At 36.9% G+C, this 15,995-nt stretch overlaps 1 protein-coding gene across 1 annotated transcript in view; it reads right to left on the minus strand.

The window, feature by feature from the left end:
• The window catches only part of LOC150085143 (BCAS3 microtubule associated cell migration factor-like), a 345,830-nt gene that overhangs the window by 47,751 nt on the left and 282,084 nt on the right, over positions 1-15,995 (minus strand). Inside the window, exon 20 of the mRNA XM_090373846.1 lies at positions 11,001-11,180. Within this exon, the coding sequence (XP_090229972.1) occupies positions 11,001-11,180 (180 nt within the window). The remainder of the gene's footprint in view (positions 1-11,000; positions 11,181-15,995) is intronic.

The raw sequence follows: 15,995 nt of genomic DNA on the forward strand, positions 1-15,995 counted from the left end.
CACACACACACACACACACACACACACACACACACACACACACACAAAGGGGAAATAAATTTAAACTGAAAAAAGATGGACACAGGATAAATGTGTGAAAATATGCTTAAAATCACTTCTCTTCTTTTCTCTGCTCTCATAAAAAAAAAAAAATAATAACAAGTCTTCCATAAAAAAATAAATTTTATTCTAAAGAAGACTTTATAACTTCGTGATACTATTTTGTAGCAATGGCAGCTGAACAAAATCAGTTTACTCAGTAGGAACGATTTATTTTTCGGCTTGCATATAGAAACTATTATGTAACAGAGAAAGCAAAGAGGGTTTAATACTATATGTATGGCAGTGGTCAATTTGATTATTAAAAGTTTAATACTATATGTATGGCAGTGGTCAATTTGATTATTAAAGTTTAAGTTGCTTTAAATTTTTTAATATGTAGTATAATTTTCTAAGGATTCATTCTTTCTAAAATATCTCTGCAAATGTTTATTTTTAATTTTTTTTATTAAAAATAGAGAATATTACTGACCACAACTGTACTTCTACCTATAAATACAGTTTCAGTCAATTTGACAATAACACACGTCTGAAACGTTGCTTTAAAAATGCTATTAGATCATAGTGCTTTATGCATATATGTACTAGGCATCCACAGTGCATCTAGAAAAGGTAAGCTGTTCAGATGTGTAAATATACACTGAGTGATCACTGAATTATGACCACCTACCTAATATTTCTTAGGTCCTCCTTTGCCCTCAGCACAGCAGCTATCCGACATGGCATTGATTCAACAAGATGGGAAGCATTAGGGAGTATGGGCAACCAAGCTGTGTGCAATGCGGTCAGAAATGAAAGCATGGAGGTGACTGGTGTATCCAGATGCCTGATATGCCTTTCCATAGTGACCCACAAGTGCTATCTATGAGATTGATATTGGGGGAGTTCAGAGGCCAATCGATATGCTCGAAGTCAGAACTGGGTTCCTCAAACCATTCCTGCTCAACAAGTGCCAGATGGCTCAGCGCATTGTCATCTTGGAAGACTCCATCATCATTCGAGAAAAAGAGTAACGTAACGGGGTGTACACAGTCAGCAAGCAGTTGACAATAGCAAAGATAATTATATGTTGTTTCACATGCACCAGAGGTCCAAGTTCCTGCCAGTGAAACATGCTCCACACCATACAACCGCCTCCACCGGCCTGCACTTTTGATACTATGCATGATGGATCAAGAGCATCATGTTGTTGATACCAAATCCGTACACGACCATCCACGGTGTGGATTAAATAACATGACTCATCCGACCAGAACACCTTCTTCCAGTCTTCTGACGTCCAGCTTGCATGCTCTTTGCACCAGGCGAGTCTTTTATGCTGATGAACTTTAGTTAGGAGAGGATGCCGTAGGGGTTGTCTGCTGGTATAGCCCATATATGCGAGCGTGTGACACATGGTCATGCCAGATAGTGTTCCGGGTTGGCCCATGTTGTTGTTATTTGGTTTTTAGGAACATTAACATTAGCAAATAAGGCCATATTGCTCTGGAGATATGCAGTGGTCATTCCCTGACCTTTTTGCATCCTCCATATTTGGTGGTCACAAGCTCGAACTCTGGTCTAATCAAGAAGCGTGTGCTACGCACTGCTGCTCCTGCCCACCTGGCTACGGAGGTGCTAGCCTATGTTGTACTGAGTAGTCAACTCTTCAACAGTGCTGTGCCTGTTCGCTTGTACGAGTCGTCAGACCCGGCGCTCACCTCTAACATCAACATTTCACTGACCTTTGCAGTTTTCCTGCCGGGTTGTTGTTTGACCATTTTGATGCTAGTCCTGGTACACTTTAACTACGGAGGTTCTAGAACACCCCACCAGTTCAGCCATTTGGGAAATTAAGGCACCAGCTCGTCGAGCACCCAGAATCTGTCCTTTATCAAAGTCCGATAAATCCTTCCTTTTACCCATCATGCTTGGAATTTTACTACCTACTGAACCACTGACACCTTATCTATGCTACATAGGTCGACTAACTCCGCACTCTTGCCTCCTCACATGCTCAATGGGTTGCATTCAGTTTTCATATGAGTGGTCATAATTCAGTGATCACTCAGTGTATTTTGTAACACATAAGCATATGCATGGTGTAGTAAAACTGTGAAAAAATGAGATCAAATTACGGACTTACACTGCAATAAGTTCAAGATTACTTATTAAAACTAAGCAATTATCTGAAAATTATTCAGATATGCCAATGACAAATAATGATAATTCCTCCTATAAAACTAATTCTGTTCTATCTGAAAATAATTCCACTTTTATGGAGTCTGAAAGTGATAGACAGATAACAGTTGCCAACTCTCAAGTAGTTGTAAATATTTTTAATGTGACAGTTTAATTGATATTTTTGAAGTCAAATAAGAGTTCCCAGAAGCTTTTGTACATGAAGTATCAAATCCTCAGAAATCAAATGAAAACAAATAGCTTCGGATGGTAGAAAATGGAATAATCAGTTTGACAAAAAAAAAAAAAAAAAAAAAGCATCAAAGGAAAAAAAAGCCTTTGCAATGACAGATCTGTTCTATATCTGAAATTTGGAATAAACTGATAAATAATTCTGAACATCTACGAAGTAACTTAGAGTTATGTTATTGTTGTTTATTATTTGGTTTTTAGGAGCATTAGCAACTAAGGCCATATTGCTCCAGGGATATGCGGTGGTCATTCCCTGACCTTTCCACATCCTCCGTATTTGGTGGTTATAACCCCGGTCTAATCAAGAAACGTGTGCTACGCACTGCTGCTTCTGCTCACCTGGCTACGGAGGCGCCATAACTTAGGGAATGAGAATGACATTCATGCAAAAAGTGAAGTAACTTAGAGATTAGAATAAGAATATGAATTGATTAGCAACTGTTTACAACAAAAGCTAGATGCCAGTTACATATTTGATGGCAAATGAATCTGATAAACTTAGTATCACATTTTGGTTAACTTTCAATATAGATTAAATTCCTTTTGAATGAAAATTTGGAAAATGATGATAGTCAACTGGCATATCAGACATTATTAGAATATGCAATTTGAAGGTGAAGGAACCACTCTTTCAAAAAAAAAGGAAGAAATGTTAACTATTGGCTATTTTTTTTTTACTTATATCCCTCACTTAAATTATTCTTTCTGATTAGCAATTAAAATTATTAATCAAATAGATAATTGCGGAAAAACTATGAATTGTATCAGAAAAGAATTATCCCTTTTTATAGAAGCAAAAAGAAAAAAAAAAAAGACCTTTATTCTAGTAAAATTGTGAAGTATTTATGGTTGTTTACTGAGAAGTTCTAAGCACCTTACGCACATCTGTGTCAATATCACACATTGAAAAAGAGAAAGCTAATACTGTAAACTTTATAATTCAACAAAATATAGCATATATATGGTTTATCAGTGAAGGAAACATTCTATCAAAGAAATCTGAGAAGATGGCCATTACAAGTGTTCTACAATGGATTCCTTATCACAAAATTAAACTCAAAATTTTCTCAAAGAAAATTTATTTTGCAAATGGCTAAAGAGGTCACAGAAAACTTTCATAGAGCTAAACAAAGAGATGTTTCATCAACCAAAAAAAACTCACAGCCAGGAACCAACAGAACACGATAGCAGTAATTTTCTGTTGGTTCTGTTGGTCAAATACAAATATGCAAAAACAAAACTTGTGATATTTGTAATGAATGAAAAAGACCTGTGTATGCCAAATGTGGAATACATGAATTCATGCTGTTATTTGTATAAATTGATGTCTGAATTTTACACCTTTCTGTGATGTTTAATTTTGCATCAATTAGAAATACAAATAGGTATTGGTATTGTTTGTATTCTCTCTACATGCTCACTTTGGATGATGGTAGATGGCAATCGGTCTTCTAACTTCTCCACTGATGCTGGTGTTCCCCATGGTTCAGTACTTTCTCCTCTTGCATATTAATGATCCTTTTGCATATTAATGATCTTTTTCCACTGACTTGGAATCCTATCCATATTTTTGCTGACAGCACACTATATTCTACCTTCTATTTTGAGAAGCCTTGTTTTGCACATATAGCTCAACTTCTTGAATATCCACTGCCAATTCTTTAAATGCTGATACCCAGTAATTCTACAATTGGACAAAGAAAACTTAGTTAAGTTCAATCCTTCTAAAACTTGGCCTTGTCTTATTTCTCATAAACACTCAGGTTTTTAGACAACACACATGTCTATTAGGGATTACCCTGATTTCTACTGTCCTTTGGCCTAAACACATTGCAAATATTTCTTTCCCTGCATCAAAAAAAAATCTGGGTTATCTTTTTCATTCACAGCTCTACTTTTCTTCTACACAAGTACTCATCTGTACAAATCTAAAATCTGCCCTACCGGGGAATATTGTTCCCATATCTGGGATGGAACCCCCAAAGTCAGGTTAATTAATGACCCATCCCTTTAGAGATAGAAGAGAAGGGCAGAGTTTTAAGATGTATTACCAAATGGGATGATTTGGGAGGCTGCTGATTTTAGCTGCATAGTTCAGTAGCAGAATTTTTTGCCATAGATGAAGTGGAGGCCCAGAAGTTTCTGTATAAAGGTTTTGAATAGATGATGTATAAAAAGCTCCAAGTACAATTCAAAGAGCACTGTGGTGTATGGGATCAAACCACTCTGGCGTGTTTTGCTGAGGCATAAAGTGGAGATCCGTAGTCCAAATGAGATGTAACAAGAGTTGTTGTTGTTATTTGGTTTTTAGGAGCATTAGCAACTAAGGCCATATTGCTCCGGGGATTTGCAGTGGTCATTCCCTGACCTTTCCGCATCCTCCGTATTTGGTTGTCACAGGCCCGAACCCCGGTCCAAGAAGCATGTGCTACGCACTGCTGCTCCTGCCCACCTGGCTACAGAAGCTCCATGTAACAAGAGACTAATACAGATGTAGCAACATGTAGTGATCTACATCCCCAAGACATATCATCATCAATTACCCACAGGAGATTTAATTTCTTTAGAAAACCTATGCGGGCAGTTTGATAAGTTCAAGAAAATTTAATTTTTGTCAAATATTAGACTTAGAAATCTAATACTATGATGAAAAGCAATTGGTCTGGCTCAGGATGTAAAGTACACCTATTGCAGTAGTTTTTTTGCTTAGAAAGTCGATAACCATTATTTCTAGCCCAAGAAATTAATCTGGTTATAGGTCTTCGTAGCTACCTTTCAATAAGATGCATATTTTGAGAATGACAGAAGACAGTAAGGTTATCAGATATGTTAATTGTGTCATGTATACATTTAGTTATAGAATTGATCCTGGCCATGTGGAATTCTTTCTTTATTTATATATATGTATGGGAGAGGACAGAATGGAAATGTACTTAATGATCTATTAGTCAAAATGTTACAGATAGAGTTCAAAAGACTGCCTTGAAAACCAGATTCATGTAGATCTTGAAGGATCCCACATCGCTACGTTGTATCAAAAACTTTCTTGACTAAGCTTCCTGAAGAAGGCATCTTGCATATTTGCCTCCGTTTTTATCATAAAATCAAGTGTTAACCTACTCTTTCAGAAGCCATACTGATTTGGAGTTGATATATTTTCAGTCTGTAGGAACCACGTTAGTCTGGCACTGATTATCTTTTCTAATGTTTCCTGAAAAACTAGTTATGTCAACAAGGTAATTTTTTGGGTCTGTGTAATTGGATACCTGGCTTCAGGAAGGCTAACACATAAGTATGGTACCAGCTTGTAGGAATGATTCTCTGAAAAAAATTTTGTTATACAGGCTTAGAAGTACAGTTAGGGAAGCGTCACTTAACTGTACAACCATGGACTAACAAATTCCATTAGGGCCGGCAACACTATTTTGTGACCATGTAAGCACCTTATGCAGTTTAGCATAAGTGGTGAAAGGATAATCATATGGCAGTTGTCAGGCAACATTAAAGGTCTTTGGCCTTTCCTGTCCAGGTTTTGAGTTGAATGGTTCATAAGCAGTCACGGCTGAAAGTGTTTCAAATGATGCATCTAGAGCATTAGTGATGTCATAAGGCTCAAAAACTTCTGCTCTGTTCACCAGTAGTATTGGAGTGCTTATGGGAGGATATTTACCATTGATTCTTTTAATTTTGTCCCAGACTGAGGAAATATCTGTGGATTTATTTATGGTGGTAACGTTTGTTTAGGGAAATAGCCTCAGGTTACGAAGAAGTTAACTAACGAATGGTTGTTGTTGTTGTTATTTGGTTTTTAGGAGCATTAGCAACTAAGGCTATATTGCTTCGGGAATATGCGGTGGTCATTCCCTGACCTTTCCGCATCCTCCGTATTTGGTGGTGACGGGCTCGAACCCCGGTCTAATCAAGAAGTGTGTGCTACGCACTGCTGCTCCTTCCCACCTGGCTACGGAGGTGCCTAACTAACGTATGGGCTTGTGCTATACCATCATGTTTATACGTAGCCAACTACTAAGTAGTTACGAAATTGGCATCATTTAAGTATATCTCATATTGTGAATGCCTTCACAATGAGTTGCCATGGTATTGCACTACCTCGAATAAGTAATGCTTCACTAGCATTACTTATTCGAGGATAAGTAATGTATTCGTAATGATAAGTATTATAATGATAAGTATTATAATGATAAGTATTCGAGAATAAGTAATGCTTTACTAGCATTACTTATTCGAGGATAAATAATGCTTATCCTGATAAGCTTCTGGCCTCCACCTCCCTACAGACTTCCTTGTGTGAATGCAGATGCAAAATACTCAATCAGTTTGTCAGCTACCTCAGTCAGATCATCAACAATCGAACCATCGATATCAAGTGGACCAATCTGATCCATCCCCTTCCCTCTACAGTTTACATAAGTAAAGAAATCTTTGCTGTTTTTCTTTGCACCGTTTGTCAAAAATTTCCCATAATCTGCCTTTGCTTGCCTAACCTCCTTTGTGACTTGATTTCACACTAGCTTATATCTACCATAGTCTTCTGTGTCATCTGATAGTTTATATATAACCCATGCATTTTTCTTCTCTGCCACAAGTCTCATTAGTTCATCTGCTATCCATTTAGCCCTAAACCTTGAACAGTATTTCTTAGTTGAGACAAAAAGTCTAGTAGCTTCCAAGGTTACTTCCTTGAATCGTTCCCATTTAGAATGTGCTATTGGTAACATCAGCAGTTGGTCCCAATGTACAGAATTTCAAAACTCGTCAACTGGATGCACTTCTTTAAGTTTTATGTGTTTCTTAACTAACAGCATAACTCCTCCTCCCTTCCTTTCCTGTTCATTCTTCCTGTATACATTGTACTCCCCAAATTTGAATTCTGCATTTCTTATATCTGTGTGACATCACGTCTCTGATATCCTAACATTATCTGCCTTTGATGTCTTGACCAGCACCTTAAATTCATCAAATTTATTTACTATGCTCCTGTTCTCACTCTTAGTTATTCTAACACAGCCTGTGTATTTACTTGTTTCATGACTCCCAGCAGTTCCTGAAATCCCCAGAAACTGGCTTTCTGGGCTGCTGTTCATTCCAATAGATGCAGTCCAAGAATCATTTCCACCTCTGCCTGCTGTTAATGTATTAGTCTGTGAATTCCCCCCCCCCCAAGCTAGCAGTTTTCTGGTCCACCTAACATTGCATCGATAGCATTAGCAAATATTCTTGCACCCCTTCCATTTAAGTGTATCCCATCACTGTAGAAGCAATCTCTCCTGTTAACAAGCAGCACAGACCACGCTGAGAAAAATTCTTCCCCCTTGAGCCCTGCACAATCTCTCCAGGGCCAAACTGATTAACAAGGCTCTCAGAGCATACTCCCTCCTATCATGTCTGGGCAGGATTGCAGACACTTTCAAATTTAACCCTAACTGAAGACTTTTTTTCAACATTGACCTGTACTTGCTTAGTAAATCTGCAGATCTCCTACACTTAACGTCATTAGTGCCAACGTGTACAACGATATCACCTTTTGTCCCCTCAAGAGATGATATCTGCTCTACAACGTCATCAACTTTTGCCACTGGCAGACATACCCTGGTCCTATTCCACCTATCCTTTTTGCACAATACATTTCCCATTTCCCTGACAAGAGAATCACCGATAATAACAAGTTCCTCTGGGATCAATGCATCCTGCCCTGAAGATTGCAGCTGTGTTGCCTGATGCACAAGAGAGAGCTCTGGCATTGAGTTGGGCAGCTGAGAGCTTGATGGGTCCCCCATTTTAATTCCTTCAAGGGCACTTACCCTACTTTTCAAACCCTCATAGATGCCCATCAGAACCCTGAGTTGGTGCCTAATTTCTTGACACTCTCTGCACCTAGCACACACAAACACATGCTCCTTGGCTAGATCATGTCCTGTTTCAGAAAGATCCGCAAACATTTCACAAGTGGCACATTTTTTAGGCTGTGTTGCATTGGAGAATTTCCCCTCCTCGATTCAACCCGAGCCACAGCATTCCCGCTACTTTGTGCTTGTTGCTTTGCTGCTCTAGTCTAGGGCATGATTTCTGTTTAAATATTATTTAAATGATTAACAATGAAAATTAATAAGTTTAATAAATTTAATTGACAATACTACACTAAGCTAATGAAGTAATACGTATTACGCTGTCTAGTTCTTACGTTATACCTTACACCAGGCCTGGGCAAACTTTTTGGCTGAAGGGCCACATTAGGAATTCAAAAAGAAGATGGGCTGCACGTAAAATACTATTTTTAGATATATATATTATTTGTTATCATGAAGAAGATATATAACATAAAAAAAAAAAAAATTATTTTCTAACAACCAAGAATTTAATGAGATGAATGGAACTGTTTTACATCTTTTAACACTTTTTTTAATTTTGGGTGTTAATTTTGTAGTTGAGATTCTTAAAATTGCTTGTAAATGTTCATCGGTGATGCTTGATCGTAAATAATTTTTATTTAGATTCATGACGGAAAATGTTTGTTCACATATGTAGGTTGATCCAAAAATAACCAACATTTTTCGGGCAAAATCTTTAAGTTCGTCGAATTTGTCCGAATTAAGAATATTGTAAAATTTACAGATTTCCTCACGACGGTGAAATTCCCTTAAATCGGTATACACCGCAGATCTATAATCTGAAGTTGTGGTTCACTCGGTGGCACTATCAATTTCTATTGAAAATGGATCGCGCACTATTGCCAAACTTGTCTCAATTTTTCGTAAGTTGCCAAATCTTCGTGAAAAGTCATCATTTAAAGCGTTGATAATTTCACAATATTTTTCAAATATACTTTCTGGCATCTTCACGGTTGGAAAGTGGTCTACCTTGTTAATTATAATCAATAAATGTCGAAGGAACAACTGGAGTTTTATTGAAATCCATTCAAACTTTTTACCAAATGGGCTTATAAATTTTTCCCTTGTAACACGGCATTGAAAGTATTTAAGTGTGCCACGATGTTCAGGGTAAACGCAAATTCACAAATCCAGTTATTATCAGTTAATTCAGGAAAGTTCATAATATTTTTCAGTTTTAAAAATAGAATGATGTCATCTTTAAGTTCCCATACTCGCCGAAGAACTTTTCCTAAGCTAAGCCATCGAATTTGGCTATGATAAGGAATATCTGTGTACTTTTCCTAATATCTTGAAGAAAATTAACGAATTGTCTGTGTTTCAGGCCCCTCGATCATATTAAATTTACTAGTTTAATAATAATACAAGATGTGACATGTTCAACTTTTAACACATTTTTACATAATACTTGTTGATGTATAATACAATGAATTGTAATTAAATTATAATCAGGATAATTTTCACAAATTTTATCCTGAATTTTCTTTAACGCTCCAATATTTTTACCTGTCAATCTTGGTGCTCCGTCAGTTGTTACACTTACCATTTTGTTCCATTGTAAATTATATTTTGTTAAACATTTTTCAACTTTTTCAAATATATCAGCTCATCGAGAGCTATCGAGTACCATGTTGTGGATTCTGATAATAATTGCTTATTCAAATTTGTATCAACACATTCAATTCTTCTTACTACGGTTCGCCGAGATAAATTTATATTCTCAAATTTGTATTTAATGTCAGGACATATAATTCCACAAGCTTCAGTCATACATTCTTTAATATATTCTTCTGCAAAATTAATACATTTAATACTTTAATAATAAAATTAATACTTTAATACATTCTTCTGCAAAAAGCAATGAGCCTTTTTCTGATGGAGTAAACTAAGTAAAATAAGTAAACTTTCTTCAAAAATACAATTAAAGCTCGCAAGCCGCACAAAAATGTGCAGCGGGTCGCATGCAGCCCGCGGGCCATAGTTTGCCCAGGCGTGCCTTACACAATCAAGTTCGAGATATATGCTATCAAGTTACATTATACTGTAATGATTACAATGTTAAATTAATTATATCCTTGGCTAAACACAAAAGATATATGCCCAACAAGTGATTAAAACCTTCAAACTACTTATTTATCACAATTAAAATCTTACTATTCCTCTGAACTAATGGTTATGTTCTTCGATATTCCCACCAAAAATGCAGATACAATAGCAGTATGAGCAGCAAGTCGTAACTAACAAAAATCACTAGTTAAATTTAAAAATAAAATTTTTAAGCTAACGAATGCTACTAAACCTATTTAATAGCTTTGTAAAACAGAATTTAATATGTTAATTAATCAGGAATACGGTAAAAATATCAAAAATACTTATCCGTTTGCAGGAGCTGGTTGATTTACCCACTGCTCACCTCTGCAACTGCAGCGGCACCTCATAATGAGAAGGTTCATATATGGCAAATTAATTTTATATGTACACAATATCTCATTCTTTCAAATAATTGATGACTATAAGTACTAGATATTTTCAAATAATTCAAATGTCCTATTTCAATGTGATAATTTCTATGATTTTAAATCTGAAGGAAAAAAGAAAGAAGCAATTTAATATAAGCACCTCTGGTGTCATGCTGACCCGTAAGGCCACTGTTTTCAGATGAACATTCAATCATAGCATCTGCTAAATTTTCTTTTAGCTGATCTTCAAGGTGATCCCTAGCATGCTGTTGTCCTGAAGGGCAGCCATCCCCCAAATTTCCACATACTTCTAACATTCCAGATGACTGTTCAAAGCTGCCTGAAAGAAAATGCAAGGTAAGAAAGATATTTTCATGATAAATGTTTTTTTTTTATTATTATTATTTAATAAACACAAATAAGAAGCATAAGTAGTGTCAGAATCACAATATTTTCAAATTGACAAGACACTTGCCTAAAGAAGACCTCAGAGAATGAAGAATGACAAGAAGGAATTCAGATGAGGCTTAGATTCAAATGGCCTATTCTCCCCCCCCACCCCTACACAAGTAAGGATATGATATCCTCTTCTCATACTTCTGTCATAAAACAAGGTTCATGTTATGGCATTTAAGCTTTGTTTAACAATAAATACAATAATTGTGAAAACACAAATAAGTACCTCAAACGATATCAACAAGATATCTTGACTTGCCAAGCAACAATTCTAAAAACTTTTCATTAGTCATAATGGAACTGACGACTAAATGATCCTACCACAAGAGTTCATAAAATTGAAATGACCACTTATTAAGCACTTTAGTTTATTTCTGGCATTACTGAAAACATATGAAATGAAGATACAACTTACCTCTAATGGAGGCAAGTAAGTGTCTTCATGTGCAACAATATTCATGGATCCAGTAAATCATTGATAAGATACCACTTGCCTTCTTGATCACCTGTTTTTACGCATGGAGAATTTCAATGTTGGTTGGTACCACTATATTCAAGTCCTCCTTCATTGCTGGCTAATTTTAACTTCAATCATATCTCTCTCTCTGTAACATAACTTCTTAATGAGCACCTCGAGTGAATATGAACTAAGGAGTAATTGTGGAATGGAGGACCACATGATTTAATGAATTGTAAGCATTTAGGAGCATTTGATACATGTAGTGTTCTATATAGTTCAGTTCTGTAATGCGCATTCCCATTAATTCCTATTTTCTTGTTTTTAAGTTTCATGTATTTTCCCTTTTTAAATCTTAATTTTAACTGTAATTTTACTTTTCTTGTTTGTTTCTTTGAAAATATTTTTGGTGCACTTGGATCTATGACCATAATATGCCATCACTCTTCTAAAATCATTCCTAATCAAGCTTAATGGCCAATGTGGTAAATGAAATGAAAGGAATTGCTAATTTGATTTGTTACATAATAATCTGACTTTTTAAATCTAAAGTAATTCTACAAAAGATAGATTAGTTTACCACTGACAATTAGCACTAGCAAAGGCACATGATGCAAGAAAGCAAGCTTATATAGCATCAGCCAAAAAAAACCAAAAAAAAAAAAAAAAAAACCCCCTTATTCCACTCGCTCCAAATGTTTGTCAAGTTGTGCCTTGAATCTATTTAAGCTATCAACTTCTACAACGACAGATGGAAGTTTGTTCCAGCAATCAACCACCCGCTGGCTAAAGGCAAACTTCCCCACATCTATCCTACAACCGTCTTTCCTCAATTTGAATTTATGCCCTCTCAGGCGATTATTCTGAGCAAGAGGAAAAATCCCATCAGCATTGAGCATGCTCAAACCATTCAAGTCTTTATACACCTCAATCAGATCACCTCACAAGTGCCTAGTTTCCAGACACTGTAATTTGCAAAACTTCAGCCTTTCTTCGTAAGAGCAACCCTTTGTTCCATTCACTAATCTTGTTGGCTTTTTCTGTACTCGTTCCAACAGCTCTACATCCTTCTTAAAATGAGGCCTCCAGACCTGTATACAGTACTCAAGGCGTGGCCTGACAATTGTCTTATACAAGGGGATAATCACTTCCTTATCCCTGCTAAAAATATTCCTGTATATCATTGAAAAGACACCATGAACTACACTTGCAGACTGTCTGCACTGCTCAGAAAACTTCATATCTGCCTGCGCAATTACCCCCGGGTCCTTTTCATTCTCTACCACTGTCGGTGTAGTACTACAGAGTTGATACGTTACTCTGGGGTTACTGTTTCCCATATGTAGTACTTTACATTTGTCAATGTTAAACTTCATTTGCCACCTCTCAAACCATCTGCTGAACCATTCCAGATCCTGTTTCAGAAGCATACTGTCAACTGTCATAAAGTTCAACTCTAATGTCAACAAATATCTTCTCAACCAACAACCCATGCATGGTACTAAGTACTATAGGTTCTAATACCTCTCGTGTTTGGGGTTTTCAAAAAAAAAAAATCAAACTGGTCAGACAAGACTTCCCCTTAACAAACCCATGCTGTGTCCTAGCTGTAACTGAAGTCTTGTCTAGATGATCCTGCAATGCTTCTTTAACCAGTGCCTCCATTTATTTCTCTGGAACAGAAGTTAAACTAACAGGTATCTAATTACCTGTGTCTCCCTTTGATCTTCCTTTGTGGATTGGGGTCACATTTTCACATCTCCAGTCCATGGTTAGCTCTCCTAAGTCCAGGGAAGTTCTCGTAATTATGGCTAAGGGTTTGCTTACTTCCTTTGCCGCCTCCTTTAATATAACTGGATAGATTCCATCCACCCCAGGTGCCTTTCTTATGTTTATCTTCAACAATTTCTCCTCCACTTTACTCTCAGTTATTACAAGATTATCTAGCTTACTGCCAGAGTTTAATATGCCTCTGGTATTCCCCGCCCTGAATAACTCCTCATGTGTGAATGTAAATGCAAAATATTCATTCAGTTTGTTACTACCTGAGCAGGATCATCAACAGTTGAACCATCGATATCAAGTGGACTAATCTGATGCAAAGTAAAACAGCAAAGAACTCTTTGCTGTTTTACTTTGCCAAAGGTTTCTCGTAATTTGCCTTCACCTGCCTAACCTATATGATGAGAGCCTTGTCAATCAATTCGGCCCAGGCTGAAAGGGTAGAATTTTTTTCAGTATGGTCTGTGCTTGTTAACAGGAGAGACCGCTTCTACAGGGATGGGATACACTTAAATAGAAAGGATGCAAGAATATTTGCTGATGCTATCAAGGCAGTGTTAGGGGGGGGGGGTCAGAAAACTGCTAGCTTGGAGGGGGGATTCACAGTTAAAAGTAGCCGCAGGCAGAGGTGAAGGTGATTCTTGCACAACTTCTATTAGAATAAGTAGCGATCTATAGCAAGAGGTGCTGGGGGTTTCAGGGACTGATGGCAGTCATCGTGAAACAGGTAGGTATATGGGATGTGTTAGGGTAACTAATAATAAGGATAGGTACATGTATACCAATGCCAGAAGTATAGTAAATAAATTTGAAGAATTTGAAGTGTTGGTCAAGACATCAAAGGCGGATATTGTTGGGATAGCAGAGACGTGGTGTCACACAGATATAAGGTATGCAGAACTGGAATTCGGGGACTACAATGTGTACAGAAAGGATAGGATGGGAGGAAGTGTTATGCTTTTAATTAAGGAAAACAAAATCAAAAGAAGTGCATGCAGTTGATACAGATGAACAGTGTACTGTTGAGTCAGTTTGGTGTGACATAAGCACTGCAAAAACAAAAATAAGAGTAGGAGTGTGTTATAGGCCTAATGACTCGAATGAGTACAATGAACAATTGTACAGAGAAATACAGTGGGATAGTAAATCAGAATGTCTTATAATGGGGGATTTTAACTTCCCAGATATTGACTGGAACTTGTGGGTTGGTCACTCACACACTAGTAGGATTTTTTGTGGATTTATTGGACGACTGTTTTCTGCAGCAGCATGTTCGAGAGGCAACCAGAGAGGGTAATACTCTTAATCTGGTTATCAGCAGTAATCATTTGTGTATTAAGAATTTGCAGATAAAGCAACCACTAGGTGGCAGTGATCACAGTGTACTGATGTGGGATTTACTTAGAGATATAATTACCATCGCGGGTAAAGGAAAAGGTTCTTGCTTCCGTAAAAGTGAGAACAGTGGTCTCAGACAGTTTTTAAATTCTGTACAGTGGGATCAATTGACGATGTTACCAACAGTAAATTCAAGGAATTAATCGTGGATGCAACTGAAATTTTCATACCTATAAAGAAATATTGTTCAAAGTTTAGGTTTTCTAATGCAGTAATGGTTATCTAATGAACTAATAAAGAAAAATGCATGGGATGCATATAAATTATCGAGCAACTCAGAAGCCATTGGCAGATATAAGCTAGTCTGTAATCAGGTCACAAAGGAGGTTTGGCAGGCAAAGGCAGATTACGAGAAATCTCTGGTAAAAGATGCTAAGAAAAACAGCAAGGATTTCTTTACTTATATAAACTCTAAAAGGAAGGGATTGAATCTGATTGGTCCACTTGATATCGATGGTTCGACTGTTGATGATCATGCTCAGATAGCAAACAAACTGAATTGAGTATTTTGCATCTACATTCACATATGAGGAGTTATTAAGGTTTGAAAATGGGAGAAGGTTATCAAATTGTAGCAGGGTGCTTAATGATTTTGTAATAACTGAGAGCAAAGTGGAGGAGAAATTGTTGAAGTTAAACATAAGAAAGGCACCTGGGGTGGATGGAATCTATCCAGTTATATTAAAGGAGGCGGCAAAGCAACTAAGCAAACTCTTAGCCATAATAATGAGAGCATTCCTTGTACTCAGGGGAGATCCCCACGGACTACAGATGTGCAAATGTATCCCCAATTCACAAAGGGGGATCGAAGGGTGACACAAGTAATTACAGAGTTTAACTTCTGTTCCAAGTAAAATAATGGAGTCACTGGTTAAAGATGCATTGCAGGATCATCTAGACAAGACTGCAATAATTCAGATAGAGCATGGGTTTGTTAAGGGAAAGTCTTGTCTGACAAATTTGATAGGATATTATGATGTGGTTACAAAGGAACTGGATGCAAAAAATAATTTTGATATCATATATTTGGATTTCAGGAAAGCTTTTGACACTGTTGCGCAT

The sequence above is a fragment of the Mastigoproctus giganteus genome, chromosome 5, assembly GCF_048544385.1.
Source record: "Mastigoproctus giganteus isolate SK-2022 chromosome 5, ASM4854438v1, whole genome shotgun sequence".
Classification (NCBI taxonomy): domain Eukaryota; kingdom Metazoa; phylum Arthropoda; class Arachnida; order Uropygi; family Thelyphonidae; genus Mastigoproctus; species Mastigoproctus giganteus.